Source organism: Clupea harengus, unplaced genomic scaffold, assembly GCF_900700415.2.
Source record: "Clupea harengus unplaced genomic scaffold, Ch_v2.0.2, whole genome shotgun sequence".
NCBI lineage: Eukaryota > Metazoa > Chordata > Actinopteri > Clupeiformes > Clupeidae > Clupea > Clupea harengus.
In genome coordinates, this window is record NW_024879762.1 from 4770 (window position 1) to 30094 (window position 25325).

The 25325-nt window shown below is 42.2% G+C and overlaps 2 protein-coding genes across 6 annotated transcripts in view; one reads left to right on the forward strand and one right to left on the reverse strand.

Annotated features, from left to right (window-relative positions):
* Nucleotides 1-23476, reverse strand: ercc5 (excision repair cross-complementation group 5). Of its 5 annotated transcripts, XM_042704938.1 has the most exons (17): nucleotides 14778-14980; nucleotides 14569-14675; nucleotides 13317-13492; nucleotides 12440-12555; nucleotides 11847-11945; nucleotides 11662-11731; nucleotides 10175-10318; nucleotides 9080-9275; nucleotides 6408-7505; nucleotides 5796-6070; nucleotides 5320-5439; nucleotides 4460-4673; nucleotides 2328-2472; nucleotides 1936-2136; nucleotides 1710-1794; nucleotides 1247-1606; nucleotides 1-1126 (listed from the first exon to the last, which is right to left on the reverse strand). In XM_042704938.1, the coding sequence occupies exons 2-17, from the start codon at nucleotides 14654-14656 to the stop codon at nucleotides 620-622; spliced, it is 3894 nt and encodes a 1297-aa protein (XP_042560872.1). In that variant the 5' UTR covers nucleotides 14657-14675; nucleotides 14778-14980; the 3' UTR covers nucleotides 1-619. The 5 variants fall into 5 exon arrangements, with proteins under 5 accessions (XP_042560872.1, XP_042560871.1, XP_042560870.1 ...); XM_042704937.1 differs by lacking the exon at nucleotides 14778-14980 and adding an exon at nucleotides 22672-23476 and having other exon boundaries at nucleotides 1-1606; XM_042704936.1 differs by lacking the exon at nucleotides 14778-14980 and adding an exon at nucleotides 15493-15587 and having other exon boundaries at nucleotides 1-1606.
* The window catches only part of tmem19 (transmembrane protein 19), a 12479-nt gene continuing 7210 nt past the window's right edge, over nucleotides 20057-25325 (forward strand). Inside the window, exons 1-3 of the mRNA XM_042704943.1 lie at nucleotides 20057-20297; nucleotides 24085-24235; nucleotides 25016-25129. Coding sequence (XP_042560877.1) covers nucleotides 24106-24235; nucleotides 25016-25129 — 244 coding nt within the window. The 5' untranslated portion in view covers nucleotides 20057-20297; nucleotides 24085-24105. The remainder of the gene's footprint in view (nucleotides 20298-24084; nucleotides 24236-25015; nucleotides 25130-25325) is intronic.

Here is a 25325-nt window from a genome sequence, read left to right on the forward strand (position 1 = left end):
TGATCTACAAGAGTGGCTTTTAATAGATCACAGAAAACTCTGAAATACTTTGAAACTTCAAGGCTTCAAGTACAGAACCTAAGATTGAGAGAACAAAAAAAAAGGGAAAAAAACAGATGCAGTCACAGTAATCATCAGTATGGGTGTGAAAAGAATAATTTCATAAATGAATTTCCCAGTAGTTCAGTTTTCACACATCACTGACGTAATGTAGCAGCCATTATAACAAGAAATCATTCAAAAATACATTGTGTGATGGAGCTGGACACACTTGGCAAAAACAGAATGTGGTGAGAAGGAATGGAATCTAATAAACAGGGCCACATTTACAGATGCACAACATGAAAGCCCTTTGGACCCCATGGTTTCAACCTAGTGTGAACCCCAAGGTTACTAACATTTATTCTGCAGCATGGTCACCTCAATGGAAACGAAATGTACTAATGACTAGACCAATCACAGATGTACAGCTTAAGACTTTTTTTCTTATTGATAAAAATGACACGAGTCACGATTATCTAAGTGTTGGTGCGTGTCAGTAGGTGTGCATTATTGTTAATATAACTCAATCAGAGTCCACTCCTGACAGTAGGTGTGCATTAATGTTAATATAACTCCCTCAGAGTCCACTCCTGCCTTTTCCACGACCCCCTCTTCTTCCCTTCCTTTGTGGTTTGTTATTGAAGACAGACTGTGCAGTAACCATAGGAACAGCCCAACCACTTTCACTATCTGAGTCAGAGCTGCTGCTATCGATTAAGACTGCCTTCTGAGGACAGTGTTTCTGTATGGACTCTTGAGTCTTCACTTTCTTTTCCGGAGTTGGTGCAGTACTTTTACAGTCCTTCCCCACTGAGTCAGAGCTGCTGCTATCGATTAAGACTGCCTTCTGAGGACAGTTTTTCTGTACGGACTCTTGAGTCTTCACTTTCTTTTCCGGAGTTGGTACAGTACTTTTACAGTCCTTCCCCACTGAGTCAGAGCTGCTGCTATCGATTAAGACTGCCTTCTGAGGACAGTTTTTCTGTACGGACTCTTGAGTCTTCACTTTCTTTTCCGGAGTTGGTGCAGTACTTTTACAGTCCTTCCTCACTGAGTCAGAGCTGCTGCTATCGATTAAGACTGCCTTCTGAGGACAGTTTTTCTGTATGGACTCTTGAGTCTTCACTTTCTTTTCCGGAGTTGGTGCAGTACTTTTAAAGTCCTTCCTCACTGAGTCAGAGCTGCTGCTATCGATTAAGACTGCCTTCTGAGGACAGTTTTTCTGTACGGACTCTTGAGTCTTCACTTTCGGAGTTGGTGCAGTACTTTTACAGTCCATCCCCACTGGCTCCTCAAGTCTTCCTGAATTAGCACCTGTTCCTTCTGACCCCATAAAGCCTCCTTCAAACGCCACAGAGCAGCTCATTGGTTCCCTATTCTGCTCTGACCTGCCAGGCCTTCCCTTTTTTGTGCCTTTCATATCCTCATCCTCCTCCTCTTCCTCCTGTTCCTCCTCACGCTCCTTCCTCTTCATGCAGGTGACAGCTCTACGGAGGCGCTGGCTCTGGATCTGCTGGCTCTCCTGCTGCTCCATGCGGAAGAAGGAGTCAATGCGCAGCTGCGTCTTGAATAAGTGGAAAGAGAGGCCGCTTGTTAGTTTGAGAGCCTTGTAAGATGTGATTGTATGCCCATATGTGTACATGTGTCCATATGTGTGTGTGTAGTACTTGTTGTGAAGACAGCTGTTTCAGAACAGGCTGCAAAGCCTCGTCAGTCTTCTTACGGCTCCAACCAAAACGATTGTGACAAAACGTAGGAGCTTCAGTTAAAGATTTGAACGGTATAGTTAAACACACAACCCACACCCACGTCATCACCTAGTGAGGAGAACTAGTGCATGACTTTCACACAACACATAACTACATGCCCTACAAAGACACAGATCAAGGATATTCCTTGAGGAGATCCAGATGTGGCCGGCCCCAGCTGAAGGAGGCCTCTGAGGGGTCCACAGCTGGCTGAAGGTACGCCTGAGCAACGGCTGGGTTTGGAAATCCTGTCTGAAGCTTCAGGGCTCTCAGCTTACGCTTCACCTTAGAGTCCTTAGGGTTAGCCACCAGTTTCTTATTCTCCTGAGCTTCTGACCACCAGTTACTGAATTCAGAAGATAAGAACAAGAACATCAATTCCTGTATTATTAATACTTTCATTACAAAGACAACATATATTATAATATCATCATGAAATGTCAACATTTTCATCCTTCACATGAAATGTACAGTGCGATACATGTGCATGTACCAGTGTATAGTCTCAAATGTATTCTATCTACTGTTGTGTCTGACCTGAATTGGATGAGTGGCTCTGTTGTAGGGCCTGGGAACTCATTCAGGATCTCCATTCCTGTGACGTATCCCACCCCAGGTATGCCTTCTGTATAGTCACTGCCCAGCAGGTAAGCCAGGTTTATCAGCTTAAACCGGTCAAGGCCTATGGCACAGGAATACAAAAAGACATTATCTGTCAGTCTCACAAGCCTTTAGTCCATTATATGAAATAGATTAGGCTTAGTCAATTTAGTCAAATGCCTTAATGGTGTTTTTACACTGTGTTCACCCTCTTTTAGACCGTGAATGACAACTCTGTTGTCAGTGTTTGGCCTCTTGAGAGCATTACCCTTGGAGAGTAATCAGTAATCACTGCAGTAAACTAGACACATTACCCTTGGAGAGTAATCAGTAATCACTGCAGTAAACTAGACACATTACCCTTGGATAGAGTAATAATCACTGCAGTAAACTAGACACATTACCCTTGGATAGAGTCATAATCACTGCAGTAAACTAGACACATTACCCTTGGATAGAGTAATAATCACTGCAGTAAACTAGACACATTACCCTTGGATAGAGTCATAATCACTGCAGTAAACTAGACACATTACCCTTGGATAGAGTAATAATCACTGCAGTAAACTAGACACATTACCCTTGGATAGAGTCATAATCACTGCAGTAAACTAGACACATTACCCTTGGATAGAGTCATAATCACTCACTGCAGTAAACTAGACACATTACCCTTGGATAGAGTCATAATCACTGCAGTAAACTAGACACATTACCCTTGGATAGAGTAATAATCACTCACTGCAGTAAACTAGACACATTACCCTTGGATAGAGTCATAATCACTGCAGTAAACTAGACACATTACCCTTGGATAGAGTCATAATCACTCACTGCAGTAAACTAGACACATTACCCTTGGATAGAGTAATAATCACTCACTGCAGTAAACTAGACACATTACCCTTGGATAGAGTAATCACTGCAGTAAACTAGACGTACAGCATAGCGGCGTGTTATATGACCGCCACACAAGGTGAGAGAATGAGCACGGACGGTTTATGAAAGGGCCCCTGGGCGCGGAAGCCTCCTGGACCCTACAACTCCCAGGCACGTGCTGCGCACACAGCCAGAAGCTCACAGTACGGACAGACTCACCGTCCAACCACTCTGTGCTAGAGTGACATATTTAACAGTCACACCACATTAAAACATGATGTAATAAGCTATATTAATGTATTTGATTTGCAACACCAAGAGTTACCTCTGCTGCAGAGGATAAATGAATGAGTTACCAGCCTCGGAAACTGCAAATTAATAGCACCTCAGATTAGAGCCCACATTAATGCTTCACAGAGTTCAAGTAACACATCTCAACATCAACTGTTCAGAGGAGACTGCAGCAATTTGACCATGAAGGCCTGATTAATGCAAAGAACCCACTACTGAGGAAGAACAACAAGAAGAAGAGAATTGCTTGGGCCAAGAAACACAAGGAATGGACATTAGACCAGTGGAGTCCAAATTTGGTTCCAACCGCCGTGTCTTTGTGAGACGCAGAGAAGGTGAGCGGATGGTTTCTGCATGTGTGGTTCCCACTGTGAAGCACGGACCAGAAGGTGTGAAGGTGTGAGGTGCTCCCTGAAGGTGTGGAGGTGCTCTCCTGGGGCTACAATGGTAATGTATTCAAAAATCCAGGCACAGTTTTGATATTAGTGAATGAGGTGCTACGTTTTTGCTTTGATCATTCACTAGGTGGCGCCACTCCACAAATGAATTGCAATGAGCTATGGTAACAGGCCTCCTAGAGGCCAACTTCCCATAAACCTTTCGTCATTTTTGGTGAAACGGGTGTCAAGCTATTGCCCAAAAAGTGCTTTGAGCCTGCCCCACTTCATGGAGCACTAGCACGAAAGGACATCTCGACCTAGGGACTCAAACCTTATTCTGTATCATCCATATGGGGTTACAATCGTGACAAGTCTTATGTGGATTGGTGAAGTCCAAGTCAGTGATATTGTCAACCAAAACATCGGTTTAAAAAAAAGGAAAAGAAAAAGAAAATGCACTTCAGCGGTGGTCATAATCAAACAGAGACTTTTAACAGAGGTAGTAATTAGTCCACTCACCAAGCTGGTTCTTGAGGTCCATAAGTTGGTAGTGTTCCACATACTTGTTCTGGCTGAAGAAGTTTTTGAAGACGTGGCGGCCACCAAAGAGCCAAATATCACTGTCGTCTGTAATAGTGCCATGGGTGAGTTCAGCCCGGTCCAGAGCAGCACACTGGGCCTCAGCTTCCATAGGGGCCACCAAGAAGGGGATACCAAAGAGGCGCAAGAGTTCCTGAAGATGTGAAGTTGTAAGTGTGGGTTGTGCCATAAAACATGATGTAGTTCTCACGAGAGTTTAAGTTATTTTAACCTTGTTGACAGTGAGTCCAACATCAACTGTATGGTGAGAGGTTGAATAGATAGTTAGAGAACTAAAAGTCTAGATCTACCAATCAGCTTGTGTCCCTGTAAATGTATTAACAATTCAACTCAAATTGCTAAGCCCAAATAATTTATCAGCCAACCATCTTCATGTGCAACTTCAGGGGTTGTTGACTCTATCTACAGAATAATCAACTCTACACTGGTGAAGCTATCTAGCACTTAGATAGTGAAATATCTCACATCAAATGGCACAGACAGAGTGTTAGAGTGGTCTTCTGGTGCACTTGCTACTTGTGGGAAATATCTTCAAGTCTCTATCTCTGTGTGTTTGTGGAGGATATGCTCTCTACATGGCTCTCTGTGTCTTTGAGGAGGATATGCTCTCTACATGGCTCTCTGTGTCTTTGAGGAGGATATGCTCTCTACATGGCTCTCTGTGTCTTTGAGGAGGATATGCTCTCTATATGGCTCTCTGTGTCTTTGAGGAGGATATGCTCTCTACCTGGCTCTTCAGGTGTCTATCTCTGTGTCTTTGTAGAAGATATGCTCTCTACCTGGCTCTCCTGGCACATCTGCCCAGTGACAGTGGCAGCTCCTCTCTCTTGTTGTTGCTGCTGCCCTCTCAGGCTGTTCTGCTCCACCTCCAGGGAACTCTCCAACTGCCTCAGCTCCGCCTGAATGAACACACACACACACACACACACACACACACACACACACACACACACACACACACACACACACACACACACACACACACACACACACACACACACACACTATACAAATAATCCAGACAGATGGACTGGGGCTAAAGATTATCGTTTCTCTGCACAACTGGCATAAAAAACAACCTAGCGGTAGAATACAGATAGACCTATGGTTGCTTCACTTCTGAAGTGAGCTCATGAAGTCCATACTTTTAGTCATTGATAGGTATTCTCTTGTATAACCATGGTCTTCATTCACAGCTTTCTGGTGTCTCCCATAATATATACACAAGTATTGAAAATTGTGAGGAGGGACCTACCAGGTCTATATGTTCCCAGTCATTAGTTGGAGGTGGTGGACTCAGTCCTTTCACATCTTTCTCCTCTCCATTCTGAGAAGTTCTCGATTGGCCCTCTGGAACTTCCATCATTGCTTCATCCATCTTCTCCTTCTGGATCAGGTCCTCAGGCTTCACAGGGGACGAGGCCTCAGGGCGCTTCACAGGGGACGATGCAGCGTCTCGCTTGAGTAGAGACTCACCAGGGTGTGGCTCCGCGCCCTCCTCCTCCCCCTCCGACACTTCAATAAAGTTCTCTAAGACAGGCAATTATGGTTCATTATACAATGGAGGAAAATACTGTTAAACAGAACAGTTTTGCCTGTTAGACATGTGATCAGACGGGGAAGTGTTGCAAATGAAGCAGTTTTGGGCAATAAAAAGTGTACAGACATTATATGATCTATTCTATTTCTATATCTATTTCTGATCATAATAATTTATCTCATTTCTGTCACTTCCTGTAAAGCATTTTGAAGAGACTGTTGAAAGCCTGCTAGATGAATATGAACTTCATTCTTCTTATAATAAGAAGAATTTACCAAACTAACTATCCCACACAAGCAGCCCAAATAATGAGGAACTCAGCCATACCCTCTGTGCTGCTCTCTCCACTCTCACTCTCACTCTCACTCTCACTCTTCTCTTGACCATCTGGGGACTGTGTTCCCTTCTTCTCCCCCAGCTTCATCCCGTGTCCATTCCCTTGAGGGACATTCCTAGGAAACCTCAGCTTCTCAGGGTTGTCCTCAGAGGTAGTTTGTATTGTGGAGATCACGTCATGTCTTTCAGACAAGCCACTGACAGGCTGGGGTGATTGAGCGGTTGACTGCGGTTCACTAGATTCATCATCTGACAATGTGATGGTTCTACCTTTGGTATCTGAAGGGGTGTTGATGGCTAGCGTATTCGTACTCATCACCTTCTCAACTGACTCTCCATCTCCCTGCAGGTCTGCCTTGTTGTGCACACCCACACACTCTACCACGTCCTCTTCCTCTGTGCAGCTTCTCTGCTCCTCTGCCAGATTCGTACCTCTCTGGATGGCACCCAATGCTCTCAGAGAAGCACCCCCCTCCTGCTCCTGAATATGCACATTCTTGCTCAGCTGCTTCTGAGAACGCACATGTGTGTCACCGGCTCCACCATCCTGCTCCTCTTCTGAACTGCTAACAGTGCCACCACATGCTGAAAAACTCTCATGTATGTCTGTGAAGAGATTGCTTTGCTCAAGGGCAGGCGCTGTGTTTAAGTGTTGAAGTTCCTTGGAGGTACAAGGGCCCATCTCGGGAAGCTTCCTGCAGACTTCCTGCCCTTTCTGGGGCTGTGTGAGAACCATGTCTTCCTCTTGCATGGCAGTCTGTACAGCTAACAGTGTACGAGGAGACATGTCACCCCAGGGACTTCCAGGAGCATCTCTTCTCTCTGGATCATCCTCCTCTGAACTGCTGTCCACCATAGCAGCCTGGATGGCCTGGAGGGTGCGCGGTGAAGGGGGCTGGCAGTCTGATGGCCGGCCCCTGCCAGGCAGTGAGGGTTTAGAAGAGGAGGGACGGTTCTCCTCAGGACTCTCCACTGTTATCTGGGGCCAGAGGGATTCAGGTTGACCTTTTGACTTCCCATGATTAGTCAGTGGGCCAGAGGATGTGTCAGCTGCTTGGCTCTCAGGAACCGTGGTGCTTTTCTGGGGCCCTGTGCAGGACAAGATATTATATATATATATTACATAACACCCGGCAAAGGTGAACAGATATTATATAACACCCGGGAAAGGTGAACAGCATGTAAAACTAAATGCCATATAGTTGTGGTGCGAGCACTACTAGCCATTTAAAAATGTTTAAGTAAAAATGCTGCACCCTCTCCTCGCACGAACGCACACACACAGGCTACCCCATTCCCACTCAGTGAAAACCATGCATTTATTAAGAGTTTATTGAGTGTTATGGTGTTGTGGGGGAATGAACACTAAATGTTTAAGTTGAATCGTTAATAGATCCCCTGGCACCCAACGTGTTCACAAAGGGCAAGGGGGAGGCGGGACTTCCTCCCCTTACTCCACTCCATTGGTATCAGAGTGAGCCCTTACTCCACTGATGTCCCATCATTTCTCTCAGGAGAGTTTAAGGTCTGTGATTGTATATTGGTGAGCTGAGCAAACGGTGTAACTTGGTTGCTATGGTGGCCTAGTTGCTATGCTAGCTAAAGTAAACTTTTAAATAACCTTAAGCCTCCTTGAAATTATACCCCTAGGGAAAATAGCAAAATAGTAGAAACCCTAGAGTTCATACTAACACATGCTAACTATATACAAACTATACATTTTCAGTTTACACTTGATTTGGATGGTCCCCTATAGACTATCTACAGATGCTCAGATTATGAACAAGCTATCTGTTGAAACTCTGTTAACTACAATTCTAGGGATTGCATTTGGTTAAGGTAATTAGAAAGATTTGATTTTCAACAAACCTGTAGACAGACTATCCAAATAAAGTGTTTTCACTCAGAGTTAGACAAACAACAAACTTGGCAAGGCATGCCGGCCCAGGAACAAGACCAACAGATACAGCTACTGCCTGTGGTAGGCTACTGGTCTCATATAGATGTTTATTAGTCTCCTAAGTCCTGTAAGAGGCAGGGGCTATATATGTGTCTTTTTGTCCACTGATGTGTTATGGGTTGGAAATCCAAATCCATTAATATATCTTATTGCATCATGTGTTGATGTGTTGAGACTCCTGTAGGCAGTTTACATGTATCAAATATGATACATAAGCACATGCTGGCTGGACTGTGAGTTGCCTCTTGCAAGAAGAGTTATCACTGGCTTCATCTGGTGACTTCCCTGATCAATCCTAGCTTATTCATCAAGTAAGGAGGGGCGGCCGGTCTATCTCAGATATTACGATTGAGATAAATTACAATAAAATATACTACAAATATGTTCTGTATGCAGACCCAAACCCAAATCAAACTGTTGCCAAATGACTTGATGTTTCTTGCTATCTAATTTCCGCTTTAATGACAAATGAAAAAGAATAGATCTAAACACCCGTAGGGACTAAGATACACAGATTCGTTCTGATAGATAGTGTGAAATATTAGTCAGCAAATTGCATGTTCGTGTGAGTGTGCATGCATTTAAACTTTGGCCCAATTCTTTACTGTGTGTGGTAGTGTAGTGCGGAGTCTTTCCAAACAGCCATGTGTCTGTGTGCTCACCCTTGATGAGGATATAGTGTGTGTAGTGTGTGTGTGCTCACCCTTGATGAGGATATAGTGAGAGGAGTCTTCTGAAACGAGGCGCCGTGTCTCCACACTGTGCTCTGAGTCTTGTGGGAGCTCAAGACCTGCAGAGGACTGTTGACTCATTTCCTGCTCCACACCCTTGAGACGCTGGTTCAAACGTCTTCTCTGCAGCAGCCCTGCCAGCTGGTACTGGGAGAAGTCACCTGCTTTCTGCAGGGAAGTAGGGGCACAGTCAGAGCGCTGTGTATGTGTGTGTGTGTGTGTGTGTGTGTGTGTGTGTGTGTGTGTGTGTGTGTGCCAGTGTGGGTGTGTGGGTGTGTGTGTGGGTGGGTGTGTGGGTGGGTGTGTGGGTGTGTGGGTGTGTGTGTGGGTATGTATGTTTGTACAGTGCCAAAGAAAGACAACATATTCCTTTGAAACATATCACTTTTCTGTCTTACAACCCAAAATGAAAAACCCATTCAAAATCTTTTTCACAAGTCACTATGCTGTTTTTGGCGACATGTTTCCTGGCTGAAAGGTGAGCTGTCAAGTGCACAGACTGACCAATCTGAGCTAAAGTCAGTCATTTAAAGTTATCACTGGCTTCATCTGGTGGCTTCCCTGATCAATCCTAGCGACCCGATCTAGGCAAGGTGTGGGCGGTGCCATAGATCTCTTAGTAACGCTCTGAAGAGTACTCAGTGGCTCAGTTAAAGCCTGCGAAATCTTTGAATATCTGTATCCTAACTTGAGTCTTTCCACAACTTTATACTTGAAACCATCTCTCCAACCATCTGGTGTGTGATCTGGACGATGGTTGTTTTTAACTGAGCAAGTTTATAATGGGTGCTGTAAGCAGTAGATAACTTATCAAAACCAGATACTTCAACAATTACATTTTAACAGCTGTTCTGATTTTTATCTTTAAATGTTATTTTCACTATGATGGTATACGTAGATCATAATGCATCAATGCTGGAAGATTTTATTTTATTCTATTTCATTTCCAATGTGCAAAAGCAGAGTATGATGACTTTGTATAGGTGGATGGTCTGTGTTGACATTGAACTGTATTGTCAGCCCTAATGTGTATTTGTGTAACAACATGAGTGCATGAGCTTCCGCACCTCTGGTGGAGTGTGGTACATGGTGCGCCGTCTCTTGCTGAACTCCTTCATCTCTTTGAGAATCTCATGCTTCATCTCTGGGGGTAACTGGGAGAACTGCTCCGAGTTTATGTCCACGGCACCGGGGTCTTCATACATGTCCTCCTACCACAAATACAACAATACAAATCAATAAAGCCATCATTGAAAAGGTTTTACACTGAAAAATCAAATCATTTACCATATTATACCAGTGGACAGCTAAATAATGCAAATGAGCCTGAGCACAAAAAAGAATACAATGCAAACTAGGTTGGATTATGAATGATGTGACTAGATTTGAATGCAAACTAGGTTGGATTATGAATGATGTGACTAGATTTGAATGCAAACTAGGTTGGATTATGAATTATGTGACTAGATTTGAATGCAAACTAGGTTGGATTATGAATGATGTGACTAGATTTGAATGCAAACTAGGTTGGATTATGAATGATGTGACTAGATTTGAATGCAAACTAGGTTGGATTATGAATGATGTGACTAGATTTGAATGCAAACTAGGTTGGATTATGAATTATGTGACTAGATTTGAATGCAAACTAGGTTGGATTATGAATGATGTGACTAGATTTGAATGCAAACTAGGTTGGATTATGAATGATGTGACTAGATTTGAATGCAAACTAGGTTGGATTATGAATGATGTGACTAGATTTGAATGCAAACTAGGTTGGATTATGAATGATGTGACTAGATTTGAATGCAAACTAGGTTGGATTATGAATGATGTGACTAGATTTGAATGCAAACTAGGTTGGATTATGAATTATGTGACTAGATTTGAATGCAAACTAGGTTGGATTATGAATGATGTGACTAGATTTGAATGCAAACTAGGTTGGATTATGAATGATGTGACTAGATTTGAATGCAAACTAGGTTGGATTATGAATGATGTGACTAGATTTGAATGCAAACTAGGTTGGATTATGAATGATGTGACTAGATTTGAATGCAAACTAGGTTGGATTATGAATGATGTGACTAGATTTGAATGCAAACTAGGTTGGATTATGAATGATGTGACTAGATTTGAATGCAAACTAGGTTGGATTATGAATGATGTGACTAGATTTGAATGCAAACTAGGTTGGATTATGAATGATGTGACTAGATTTGAATGCAAACTAGGTTGGATTATGAATGATGTGACTAGATTTGAATGCAAACTAGGTTGGATTATGAATGATGTGACTAGATTTGAATGCAAACTAGGTTGGATTATGAATGATGTGACTAGATTTGAATGCAAAAAGTGTTTGTTTTTCAAAGTAATAAATGACACCACATCCCATTAGACTAGAGCATGAAAAGGCCACATGTTGGGGAATGACTGAAGAGAATAACTAGTTCATTGTGAGTGATAAAATAAGCTCTAGTGATGATCAACAAATCAACCCACTGTAAGTTCTCATCAGGAACAGAGAGGCTGTGACTTCACCCACCTGCCAGCTGTTGTAGGGGTGCGCTGCTTCCTCCCACTCGGGGGCCTCTTCTTCATCAGGGCTGACGGGCCTGAAGGAAAACAAATCAACATGTGAGCTATTAAATAAGTGAAGACATACGGACAATGAAAATGTAAAAAGTACATGCACATTTATTTACTCCAAAAAGATTCTTCTCACTACACCTGCTCTCCCTCTGCAGCGGTGCAGGTAGCGCTGGGAGGACGAACATGTCGTCCGCTTCATCCCTCCTCACCGTGGGAAGACTGGGCACAGCTTCCTGGCTGATGGGATCAATGTTGGAACAGCTTTTACAGCACAAAGTCAGCAAATGGATTCCCAAAATACATCAGTTGACAAGCTTTAACTAGTGCCAAGTGTGCTGTTGTTGATGTTCCAAAGGCAGGTCTGTTTGGCCTTTAGCACAAAAGCTAGCGTTACATTAATGTCCTTGCTGCTGCTTTAAAAGTGATGGGACAAACCAAGTGTTTTATCTAAGTGAGTCACTTAAGATATGGACAGAGTGCACAGATACTAGACTGATGGGCAGTTTGCTATACCTTGGGGAGCCACAATTGTAGCATAAGCTGTGGGTGTGTCCAATGCAATGGAAATGCACTAGAATTCTCAAATCGAAAGAAGTGAACAGTCAAAGCATTATAAGCACTCTAAAATAGTGGCTACCAAGAAGAAAGCGGACACATTATTAAACTGCATAAGAAGAATGAACAGTCGCAGAGAAAAGAATAATGGGGTTGTATGCGCCTGCATTCCCCACCTTGTGTCTCCCAGGGCCACTTTAAGGGCATGTCTCTTGAGAAAGGTCGTCAGCATTTTCTCTTTGGTTTTCTTAGACTCCTGACTCATTTCATCTTTCCGCTGTCTCCTGATGGCCTAAGTAAAACACCAATATGAATGAATCAGCAGTTTCTAAGATAAAAGTGAAAAGCCTCCAGAACAATTACAGCTTATACTCACTAGGCAAGGCAAGTTTATTTATATAGCACATTTCATAAAGAGGCAATTAAATGTGCTAAAAAGCAAATAAAGGAAAATAAAGACAAAATACTTGAGAGGAAAAACAATAAAAGAAAAAAGGTACAAAATGTGCATGTAAATAAATCATTGTATTAGCACATAACCAATTTCAAATATTTCTTGAGATTGTGACTGAGGACATACCAAGCTATGGCTGTCAAGATGGGGGAAATTACACCACCATCATTCAAGCACCTTTTAAAAGAGGGGGCTCTGATGTGTCCACATCCATATGAATAAACAATGCTTTATTTAGGGTTCAAGCAGTCAGAGGCCCCCTAAGAGGCCCCAACAAGCCTAATGTACTGTTCTGTGCAGTGCTGATGCCATGAGTTAGCCTCAAGGATGCTGATATGTTTCAAATGTCCCATACATTCAGGGAGGGGTAATGAGGGCACACTGAGATATTTGAAGGGGAAATACTGATTTATCCTCTAATGCCCCAACATTAAAAAGAGCCTCTGATCACAAGGGTTCCAAGGACAATATTTTTGTCCATGTTATCCATACTTCTAGCATTGACAAAATGGGTCATGCATCACAGCCTGCCTGAATATTACAGAATGTGTCTCTTCAACAGGATTCTACAACAAAACATCTCCACAGATAACACTTACCAGAGTCTGCCTCTTGAGCAGAGGTGCCTCTCCATCAAACACAAATACGGGTCTGATGCGGAAGAAGAGAAGTTTGCAAAGGCGGTGAAACAGAGTGAGAAGATGTGCATTCTGTATTGTGTTGCCATCACGATCTCTTACACCCTTCAATGCCTGGTTTAGCCAGATGCTGATGTCTGGGAGGAGGCTGTCAAGGCATGTTAACACTCAAAACAATACATGTGATTAAAGGACAAATTACTCCTCACCCACAAACAATTAGTCATATAACAGCATACCCTTTGTACATAAACCATAAAACAGCCTGTAGATGCTACAGCAACTCAACATACTACAACAACTAACGTATGGTAATTTGTGTGGTTCAAATCAGGTATGAAATTCATAAGCTTACAAATACATTTTATATCATATTGTCATTACTTTGTATGGCCTTCCAAGTTAGCATAAGTGCTCACACAAATGGAGGGAGAGATAGACGCATACCAACACCGTAGCAACATAGATATAAAGTGGACAGTCCTGTGTGTACAACTAATTTAATGAGACACAAATAAGACAGAAGTGCAGATAAAGTCGATTCATTTGCAGTGTTGGCTAGTTAGCTAGCTAGTGTTTCTGGTATGAGCCAACAGGGGGCATTGTTAGTTCGGGTTAGCTATCTTCCCCATTACTCGTGAATGACAATGGCACGGTCAAAGGGAATTTATACTTGCCGTTCCCGTCCTTGCGCACAGTTGCGTACATTTTTGTAACCTGTCGCACGCCGTGCAGTTGCCACATAAGCAAAATGGACAAGCATGAGACACATGTTGCAGCTCCGTCTATATCTGTGCCCCTGTATGACCCTTCAATGCAGGAGCATAGGGATTCCCAGCTGACACAAAGGGAGATCACTGCTGTTTAATCGTGCAAACGTTACTGGCCTGATGGAGACCTGAGAGTCAAAGCTTTGCAACATTTTGTTCTTGATGGGGGAAAAAAACACTGTTCCATAATGCAGTTGAGACTGTATTTTCTTACTATAACAAGTTACATTAACCTAGTTAGGTAACATGCTGGTTTTGCTGGTGACTAGCAATAAAACACCAACTAGAAACTTTTACGACTTGTCCATTGTACAGCACTTTGGCCCAGTGAAGCACAAAAGCGACCAGTACGGCATGACTAATTCAAACCTGGAGTCTTCCTCCAAATCCCTCCAGTTTGGAAAAGTTGCATAAACTTTAATAGCAAGCCAAAAAAAGGATACCGACAGCCAGAATCCTCCCCTCCAGTGTCTCGGGGTTGATTGGCTTCCCGGTGCTCTCAAGCAACTTCCAAAGCCCGTGTACTCCCATGGTGCTGATTCTACAACACCTGGCAGAACACAAACATACAAAATTAAACTACGGCTACGATTTAGTAACGTTTACGTCTGTCTTTAGCAAAGCAAAGTGATCAATACAACTAGGCTATAACCTGGTTTCTGTCTGGTAACGTTAGGCAGGGTAGATGTTCGCTGACGGTTAACGTGATATAATCACACTTCATGCAGAAATACTGAGTCTATAGGTATAACAGAAGTATCGTGGCAGAAACGCGTATTTCATCTCATAATACCATCCTTTTCAGGCTATAAGGAACGCAAGCTTTCATGTCCTGCTAAAAGATTGTACAGACACTGTTTACCCTAGACAAGAAGAAGGTATGTCCGAAGACGGGTTGTCTATTGGTGCGTTCGAGACAATTCGGAAGTCCTTTGGACCATAACTAAACAGAGTGATGCAGCCATATTTGTTGGTCACCAACGATTATGTACAACTGAATGGTTTTTAATCTTTTATATAACCACGCTCTCTGTTAGGCATGTTCGTCACAATATTGATAATGATGTCGAATTAGTTAAATGAAGCGCCTCACTGAAGTGTTGGTTGATCGAGTTCCTCCTACTTTCCGAGTTGTCTCGAACGCACCATAACACTATTAACACGTGATTGAGGACAGCATTCAAAAAGGGTGCGTTCGAGATGATGCAGCCCTAGCAGATCCAACACCACCTAACCTGCATTGTGCACAAGGGTTAGAAACGTTTGTTGATTCTTAAACCGAGCTCTTTGGTCTTGATTATAGTGGTGTAGACTGAGGCTGGGTGCACCACATAGAAAATATGGCCCTAAATCAATTTTGTACTCACAAGTGGCAGAAATAGGAGGTTATGACATGCCAGCGCAAGCAGGGAAATTGGACATCAAGAGATAGTTTAGAAAAAGAAACACTTTTGTAAAATATACCTGGGAAAACAGGAAACAGAGAAACATGGCACTTATCATTATTTATACATGACTGCAAATGAGCTTGGTCACATGAATCTTTGTTTAAAGATATGGCCTCCAATTTGTCACATCACACTATTAAATTCACCTACAGATTGAATAAAGTGAAGGTGAAGGAATCTGCATAATATCAGTATCATATTTCAAGCAACATTATGCAGGGTTTTACAATTTTGAGTTATGTTTGTAGCTAGTTTGTAGTAATGTCATAAAACACACACACACACACACACACACACACACACCAGTGGCACTACCAACACCACAAAACATACACAAACTGAGTATTTCAACTGCTTATTTAAAAGAACTACCACGACAGCCTATTCTTCCCTGTGTTTCCCCATGCATTTCTCCTTAAAGCTGCATTGTAGCCATCTACACATTTCAGCACTTGTTTTTGCTAAAGAGAATGGTAGTATTACTGCTGTTAAAAAGTGTGTGCAGAGAAAATAGCACAAAGAAAAGGAAAACATATCACGCCACATCACACTTTGCATGGCATTTTGTAACCCCATGAAATAGAGAGGAGACTGCCATTGGGATAGTGTCCACTAGGGGGAAGCCTAAAATGTATATGCCAGATGACTGTGTGTAACAACGAGAGAGAAGCAGCCGACGGCTACTTGGAGGAGAGAAATTATCTTTGGCGACTGTGGCCGCTCAACAAATGCTCGAGGCTATTCCTGTCTCCCTTTCTGAAGTTGCTAGGCTATATCTAATCTCTGATGGTGTTTCCAATGTTCTCATCAGTTTCACTAGCATAAAGATATTGTAACGTGCCGGCATAGTCGCCCCATAATGCCGTGCGGCGGGCGCACACTGTTGTACTGTATGTGTTATACCCTATGTGATGCACTTGCGCATGTTCCCTAACGATGGTCCTTATGGTTCTAAGTACCTGTTGTTGTTATGTGTTGGGACAGAGGTTGTGCAGGTGTGTGACTGTAGCACAGTCTGATCGTGGTTACTTGCACCAGGGCATAAAGCCCGTGCCATTTTGTGAGTGTGTTTAGTGTTTAATAAATAAGCCATAACAAAAATTCCACGTTTCCGTGATTTGTTACAATATTAATATTATCTCTTGTATGTCATAATTGTCTGTAGCATATCTAGTGTTACTGATTAGTTTAGGAGATGTAGGCCAGAGATATTAGGCTATAAAGAATGCAAACCTGCTCAAGGAGGAAAGAAAACTCCTGCAGCGTTTGTTCTCACGGCATCTCTATATGAGGAAATGTTAAAGGTCTAAACAGCAACGCATAGAGGTTACACATGGGTATTTTTCTTGGAGGTTTCCCGGCCCATCCTGATGGCACGAGCGCACCATGGCCTCATCGCCCCTTGGTGAACACCTGCTGCCTTAACAACCAGTGCCACTGCTAGCTCCACCCTGGCTACAGATGCCGAGCCACTGTGGCGCATCACTGCCAACAAACCACCACCACTGGCCCCCGTGCCCAGCGTGTTGCACCCCACAGCTGTGTGTAGAACATCAGCCTAGCTGCCCAAGTATGATGAGACACCACAGCCAGAGCTGTACCTCTCACAAGTCCAACTAGCGGTATGACACAACAGCTGGAACGACAAAGAAGCTGCCACTCCCCTGGCCCTGGTGCTGGAGAGGAAGGCGTTGCAGGCGCTCCTCGGCCTGGCCCCAGCAGAGCAGGACCTTCAAGCCCTGACCAGGGCACTGAAGAGGTGATTCAGGCAAGGGCTCTTCACTGATCAGAGCTAGCTAGCTGCCGCCACCAAGAAGGAGAGAGCCTTGGGGCTTCCTACCATTTCAACCCCCAGCTGATGACTGTGACAGGAGAAAAGGCTGGCATGAGAGGGAGGAAGCCACTGCTGGAGACCCCGGGAGCTGGTGCACGAGTTCAGGCGAACCCAGATCTGCCAACTGTGCATCATCAACCTGGACCTGTTGGCCCACTGGGGATCCTCTGTTAATGTGTCAGAGGCAACCATCACCCTGGGTGCTACAGTCTGTTCAGGGTAAGAACAGACCCAAGGGTCCACGAGGCAGTCGCCAAGCCACCCTGTCAGCGCCGAGCCCCTGTGCCAGACAGTCCAAGTCGCCGCCACCACCGACCACCAGGGGGAGCCCTCGTCACAGCTGCCAGCCTGAGTCTGCCGCACCGAAGCTGCCAGCCCAGGGGTCCTCTGCATTGCTGCCCGCCCAGGGGTCCTCTGCATTGCTGCCTGCCAGGGGGGGGATCCTCCACACCACCGCTGTCAGCCAGCTGGTTCTCCATGTTACCGCTACCAGCCAGAGGGGGTCCACGTAATTTCTCTGATCCCCGACCCCCTAGACCAGGACCCTCTACTGCTGGTGGCCCAGAGAGACTGTTATATTTCTCCTGTCCTCCCCTGTCTAAGTCCTGTATTAGTTCCCAAGCTGTTATTGTTCTCCTGTCCTCCCCTGTCTAAGTCCTGTATTAGTTCCCAAGCTGTTATAGCTATCCTGTCCTCCCCTGTCTAAGTTCTGTATAAGTTCAGTGTTTTAGTTTAATGTATCTGTTCACTGTCATTGCTACTTTAATTTAGCCAGTGTGATCAATTCAGACGTTTCTCCATTGCAAGCAAGGATTGTTGATGAAGCCAAAGGGCCCAACACACGGGCAAAATTAAACACATTTGACTTTATCCTATTAGTTTTCATACTCAATGTACTATTTAGTAACTGACAAATGTGGAGAGAATCAGCTCAAATATATTGGGGAAAACTGACCTATTTTCTCTCTCTGTTTCTCGGGATATTCTTTCCCTGAAAGTGTGATTTCATGGAGATATTCAAAAGAAAAAACTGTGCACATGCCCTCGTAAAAAATCAAAAGAACTTTTGAGAAGCAGCCCATTCCTAATCGTGGGTGGATACAGATAAATAGCTCTTTTACGTCATATGGACGGGTGTTAAAAAGGGAATTTCCCTTTCATAATGTCATATATACTTCAAGTGAGTGACTGTTGTTCAAATCAGTCAAACAGCAATTATAAGAAGGATCAACACATCTGTGCTGAATACAAGTAAGTAAGCTCATACGGCTTTCCTTGTTTTCTTTGTCAAAACTGTATGATTTTGTTCAGTTGCCTAAAACCAGGTCTATCTAGTACTGACATCCGTAGTAAATGCTGATAGGATACACGGCATATTCAAGTGATAAGCGATATCAGCGATATGGGGATTTTCTATGATTTACAAACAAATCTTAATTCTCCTTTTGTAACATTCTTTCACATGATTCCATGATTTTATGAAAACAGCTGTAAAGAATGAGAACAAATGAGTTTCAAAAGTTAAGCATCAGACGCATAACATCACTTGGTATGGCCGCATTTAAGAGGTTTGGAGCGAGCAGTTGTTTTCTGTTTTCTACATTTATCTGTCAAATCTTCATTGATCCTGTACTCAATATTGTTTTAAGTATGTCTTTGTACGTAAAAAATGTGTACCTTTTCTTCCATTTTTTCTGCATTACAAAATATTACTGGAAAGTTGCAGTGCTGTGACACAGATACATTCACCATGCAACTTGCACATTTTGACAACAGAAAACCTTTCAGAACTATCTTCCTTTAGGAAACTCCCTAAACCTTTCAGAACTATCTTTCTTTAGGAATCTCCATAAACCTTTCATCCTGAAACCTGTGAAGCAGCAGAGGTTATAAGAGCCACGTTGTAGTTCATTCTTGACCAAAGATATTCTTCTATCAATTAGAATCAAAGTCTTTTGGACCCTTTAAGGCCTCACCTCAAAACTAACTGGACTATCCCAGTCACCTTGCCATACACAATTTCAGCTATTCATACGTTGCTTCTGGAGCACGGAAAGGAGGGGTGTAATCTGATTGGCTATTGATCTTAAATATTAACAACCTTTCAATGCAATAGGCCTACATAAATACTTTTTTTTGCTATAGTGTCTTTTAAACTTAATCCTGTAGGTGGCAGTAATGCACCATTTGCCATTCAATCTGCGGCCTTGAACGAGAAAGGGGAAAAGAACAAGAGGAACGTAGTGGACAGCAAAATGACACACGGAAAAGCAAATCATCAAAATAAAAGTTTTGAACTATACCGTAAAACTGAACTATACCTAAACTATATTACCGAACTATACCGTTAGCTGTAAGCCAACATACGAATGATTTGCTGCTGACTAGAAAAATATTACTTATTGTTATTATGCACAGAGTAGTGTATTCAAATAGTATTCTTTTTATTCTATGTTTTGTAGACCCATAGGACGGATGTCGAAGTTTACGCATTGATTTTGTTAAATAAATTAATAAATAAATACATCCCAAATCAAACATTGGTTTTGGTGCTAATAACATATTTTGCTACCTGGGTAGAAATATTCAGTAGTTGCCTTGCGTGCAACAATTGGTATGCTCTTTATAGGACCTAAATCTAGGGTAAATCTAGCTAGTGTTCCTCCTCAGATTTCAAATTGTAGTAGCATTTTAATAGGACTTTTCAAAGTAGGCGAAGAACGTCCCCATGGGGCTTTTCTTTTGACGAAATTGATTAAGACTGTCTTAATCCAGGAAGAAGTCCTTCCAAAGCTCGTTCACAGCTTACTCAAAATTGGTAATTGTGTAGAAACTGTCATCATCAAGATGGAGAAACTAACATCTAAATATCACAGTTTCATCTTTGGAGGTAACCTTACCAACGGTCTCTGGCAAGCAGTGATTTTGCTCGGGTGGACTTCATGCATGGTGGTGATTCATGCATGTCATGTTAAAGATGACTAGCCAGCTAGCCACCAACTTTGACAGTTGAAATCGACAAAACAACCACAGTAGGCTACAAAATGACCATATCCTTCATTTGACCAGTCAGATAGCAAACTACATAAGTTAGCATTGGTAATGGCTGAACGATCCCGTTTAAAGGTCTTGGGGTTTAGGACTGTAATATAAAGTAATGGGGGAAATGTAGGCTTACTTTTAATCGGAAGGGCTGGGGGGTTGGAGCATATGTCTATGGGTTGGAGCATATGTCTATGGGTTGGAGTACGTTTGCTCTTCATTGCAGTGCTTCTCAAAGGCAGAAACAACTGCACCACCCCAGCTTGCTTTGCATTTTCTTTGCAAATATATACATATACTATATGATTTGTAAAAATAGGCCTACATCATAGGCGTGTGCATTTTTTGTGATTTCATGTCGTCATTTGTAAATCTGTAATCCTGCGTGTGTAGTATTGAAACTGCATCTGTGGATCATCCAACACACGCATTTCGCTTTGTTGTGATTCACACAAATATCTTGGTCCACATAAATCCCACTCCCCCTCCAATTCAAAGGCAATGAAGAGACCACTAGATGGCAGTCTTGTAATCAGGTTGTAGTACAGTACAGTGGTACAGTGAGCATCAACAAGCTCACCATACAGCTGAAATGGGTCCTCCTGACAGAAGTCAACAAATTGAATATTTATCTAAGGTTTGTAGAGCTATGCAGACAATAGTGCTGGCCTCATTTAATCGTCTATCTCAGCTATCAGGCCTGTAACTCCTTAACTGAAGACTTGCTAGTGTGAACATAAAATGAAGATAGTTACTGGAAGCTCTTGTAGGCACGAATGTAAAGCATGAAGAATTTTGATATAATGGTTCTGTCCTTCCTTGTGATCAGCCTGCTGGATGTCTCATGAGCGAAAGATGTCTCATTCATGCCTACACTTCAACCATAACCACTTGGTTTGTAGCTACCTGACCATAGACTGGTGAATGAAGATAGACGGTTCAGTGAGTTGTGTAGCATCAATATTTGCATGGCTTTACAACCTCACGTAACCCACATGGCTTGTTGACTCCTGTGAGCATTTATTTCATCTGTTTGTTGATGGTCACTGGGATTTCTGTATTGCAACTGTTAAAAATATAATAATATTTCACCGTAATTAACTCTGTTAATATCTTTTTGGATTGGTCTATTTGTCTGTCTGTCACCGCAATTACACAAAAAGGCAGATTTTCTTGAAACTTGGCTGAAACTGTGCAATTTAACAATGTTGTTTTGCAAAGTAGTGCTATTGTTTAGTTTTTAACTGCCAACATAATATGCTCTATCCTAATTAGGCATACAGATAATTTATATTTGAACAGTTAAATGTCATTTACATTTAGTCATTTAGCAGACGCTTTCATCCAAAGCGACTTACATATGTGCGACTTACAATGTATACACATTTTACATTTACACTGATGGCACACTGCACATCAGGAGCAATTAGGGGTTCACTGTCTTGCTCAAGGACGCTTCGACAGGGAATCGAACTAGCAACCTTCTGATTACTAACCGACTTCTCTACCTCCTGTACCACTGTCATAACGTCATAACGTGTCATAACGTTACCGGTTGGTTATATTTTATACGTTTTATTTTTCAATAGTAGAAATGGAGAAGGCTAGTGATCTAGAACATGCTTATACAGGGCCTAGTGCACACAGAAACAAAGTGTCAGACAAACCTTTTATTGTCATACACATGTTACAGTTGGCCTAGCAGGCAGTCCTAGAACCAACATCAGAAAATGTCTGCAATGAATATGGATGCTCACAAGCTGGATGGGTTGGTAAAGCCATGCAAGTATCAATGCCACACCACTCGCTGTACCGCCTATCTCTACGTTAACCAATCTCTGTGATCAACAGGTAGTTTGCTACTAGCTGCAGTATTGTCCCCAAACCAAGAACTGGCTAACAGCCAACTAAGTTCCCAAGCATCGTAGGTTCTAATGACAAGTAGGCTTCTGATGCATGAGACGTATAGCAGGCTGATCTCAAGAGTTTATGTTAGGAGAACCATTAATGTTCTAAGCATTAGTTTAACAATCTCTACTAAGAAAAGCTCAATCAATATTCTTAAACTCTTTACATTCATGCCTATTAGAGTTGATTTCTCCATTTCAGTTCACACTAGCAAGTCTTCAGTGAAGGAATTATACTGCAGCTAGCATGTTATTAGATAGCTGAGCTAGACAGTTAAATCAGTGCAGCACTATTATCTGCATAGCTTTACAAACCTTAGATAAGTATCCAGTTTGTTGACCTGTCAGAATCCATTTCAGCTGCATAGTGGAAAGGTTGTGGACGTTTGGTATAACATTGCCCCTGTCCTCAACAACCTTGGGGCTTAGGCTACTACATGCACCACGGCCTGAATTATACAAGACTGCCACCTAGTGGCCGCCCTTCATGGCCTATGTTTGTGCGGGAGGGACACATTTGTGTGCATCAAGACCTTCTAGTCTAGTGTGTGGATCGTGAAAAAGCTAAAAGAATGTCTCAAAATGACAGTGGAAACTAATGACATCAGTGGAGATTAATGTGTTGGATGATCCACAAATGCAGATTCAACACTTTAAGAATTACAGATTTCCAAATGGCATTTCACAACAAATACACATGCAAACTATGATGTATTTTCACATATGATAAAGTATGCATTTAGAAATAGACATTCCTTTGTACAAATCATAGTACGTTTATACAAATGAGAACGTAGTAAGTCACGACGAGTAAGGAGTTCTATGTTTGTGGATAGAAAAACATATTTGTAAATGATTGCATATTTGTGGATCATGGTCAGAGACATTTGTTCCCTCCATGAAATGCATAATCTGTAAATCTTGAAAATCCCCCATGTAGGCTGCCTGTTTCTGAGCATATAGCTTAACCTTTGGCTCATGAAAAGCCTTGGTTTAAGTCATTACAACGAATACAATCTACTACTGACCACTTTTGAATTAACAATGTCTTGTATTCATAGTTTGCTTTATGCGAGAAGTCCATTTTCTGAGAAATAGCCCTACTTGTAATCTCACCGTGAGGGACCTGGGGGAACAGTGGCTTGAGTGAACATTGGGTGGTCTCTTCAAAAGAAGGCACAGACACATTTCATTGAAAATTCCTGATTACAGTATCAGCTGGGCTATCGGATTTAGCACAATTACATCTTCAGACAGAAAGGCAGCTTTAAGTCATGGCCAATTTTCACAATTAGCATGCTTTGCTTGTCTCATAATAGCAAATGTAACTATTGAATATGCTATTTCTTGGGAATTATGACTGCATCAAAAATAAACCAGTCCCTGTGGTTCAGTCCTAGTGATGCTTTCAAACCTGAGATTGTCATGTGATGTGATGGCCTTTTGGATCCCTATTCCAATGTCACCACCATCAGTGTGTTTCTCCTAGTGCTCTATTTGAAGATCTTGAAGATGAAGTCAGTGCCCCCCAACTGACATGACTTCACTCATAAATAGGAAAAGGACAACAACACTGACATGGTTGCACAAGTCTACACACACACACACACACACACACACACACACACACACACACACACACACACACACACACACTACTACAAAACATCATGCAACAGACTTCTTTCCTGCAGACTTTGACTCCCTAACATGAATCCATTTTTGCAGGTATTCACTTTATCAAGGACAATGGAGAATGAAGATGAGCTATCACTAAAAGAATATTCCAAGATGATGACTGATATGCTATTGCTGTGTTTCACCCTGGCCCTCTCGTTGATGTTCTGGATCATCTCCATAATCACCAGCGCATACTCAGGTAATCATTTCTTGAAGGGTCTATAATGGGGAAACATGATATCGTATTCTTTTTTTATAGGACATTTAAATACATCAGGTGTTTTCCAAAATACTTTACAGAGTGTTACAATAAAAAAGTACACGTCTCACCCAGTGCTCTTTCACCTTTTTAATATACATTTTTATTGCAGGTTAAGTTCCCAAAAAGTAAAAAATGTTGTAGGATGAAACAAGTGGTTAATGTTTAAATGTTTTGTTTCTGTGTATGGCATTGATGGTGGGTATAAAGTGTTGGAGTGACATTCGTCATTTTGTATGTGGCTGATGAGCATTTTTGCAAGTTCCGGTTTAAAAAAAAAAAAATCCCTATGAGAGAATGAATGCCATTTTGGAAAATCATTAAAATTATTATATCCGGTGGTAGTCAAATAACTGCTTTAGCTTCCGTTCAATGAAATGTATTTGTATGTCGTCTCTGTATAAGTCCATAGACCTATTATATTTCTAAGATATGCCTGTTGCTAGCTCTGCTAACAGTGAAAAATAGAGGACTACAAAGCAAGTCACTTAGCTAATGTATCACTTGTTTCACAAGATGAGCAGAAGCTAACCATAGTTAGCTTTACCGATCTGGATCACAAGTGTTCTCACAACAACGTTTGTTTTTAAATATGAAAGATTTGCCACCTTTTGAGGTATGTTTTATCAGGCAACTTGTTTGGGTATCATCTTCAAATTCATTGTAATGGTATGTGGTCGTGTGAAGGACAGGTGAACACGTGTTCTTTTTTGTCTCTAGGTACTATGCACCCTGTGTCACCATGGCGATTGCTCTTTTCTGTGTTAATCCCTCTAACACTCACTATGCGAGCGGTGAAGAGACGGAGCCTAGATTATACAGGGGCCCTTGGAGGTGAGTGCATCACTGGACTACCTTAATGCCTTTTATCTGCCAACATTCTGATCATGGGAATGTCTGTTTGCTAGATCAAGACCAAGGTAAGAGAGGTTATGACATTGGCTTTGTCAGGTCAGAATTCTACATTTGTACAAATATGTAACTTTAAGAGGATGAAAGCTAGATTTGCTTCAAGGAACCTGCACACAGA

Coding starts and splice junctions, on each gene's coding strand:
- ercc5 (XM_042704937.1), bottom strand. CDS start 14,656: ATGGGAGTACACGGGCTTTGGAAGTTGCTTGAGAGCACCGGGAAGCCA. Junction 13,493..14,568: donor GGGGAGGATTCTGGCTGTCG/GTATCCTTTTTT, acceptor GCCTCCTCCCAG/ACATCAGCATCTGGCTAAAC. Junction 11,732..11,846: donor CCGCTGCAGAGGGAGAGCAG/GTGTAGTGAGAA, acceptor GTTTTCCTTCAG/GCCCGTCAGCCCTGATGAAG.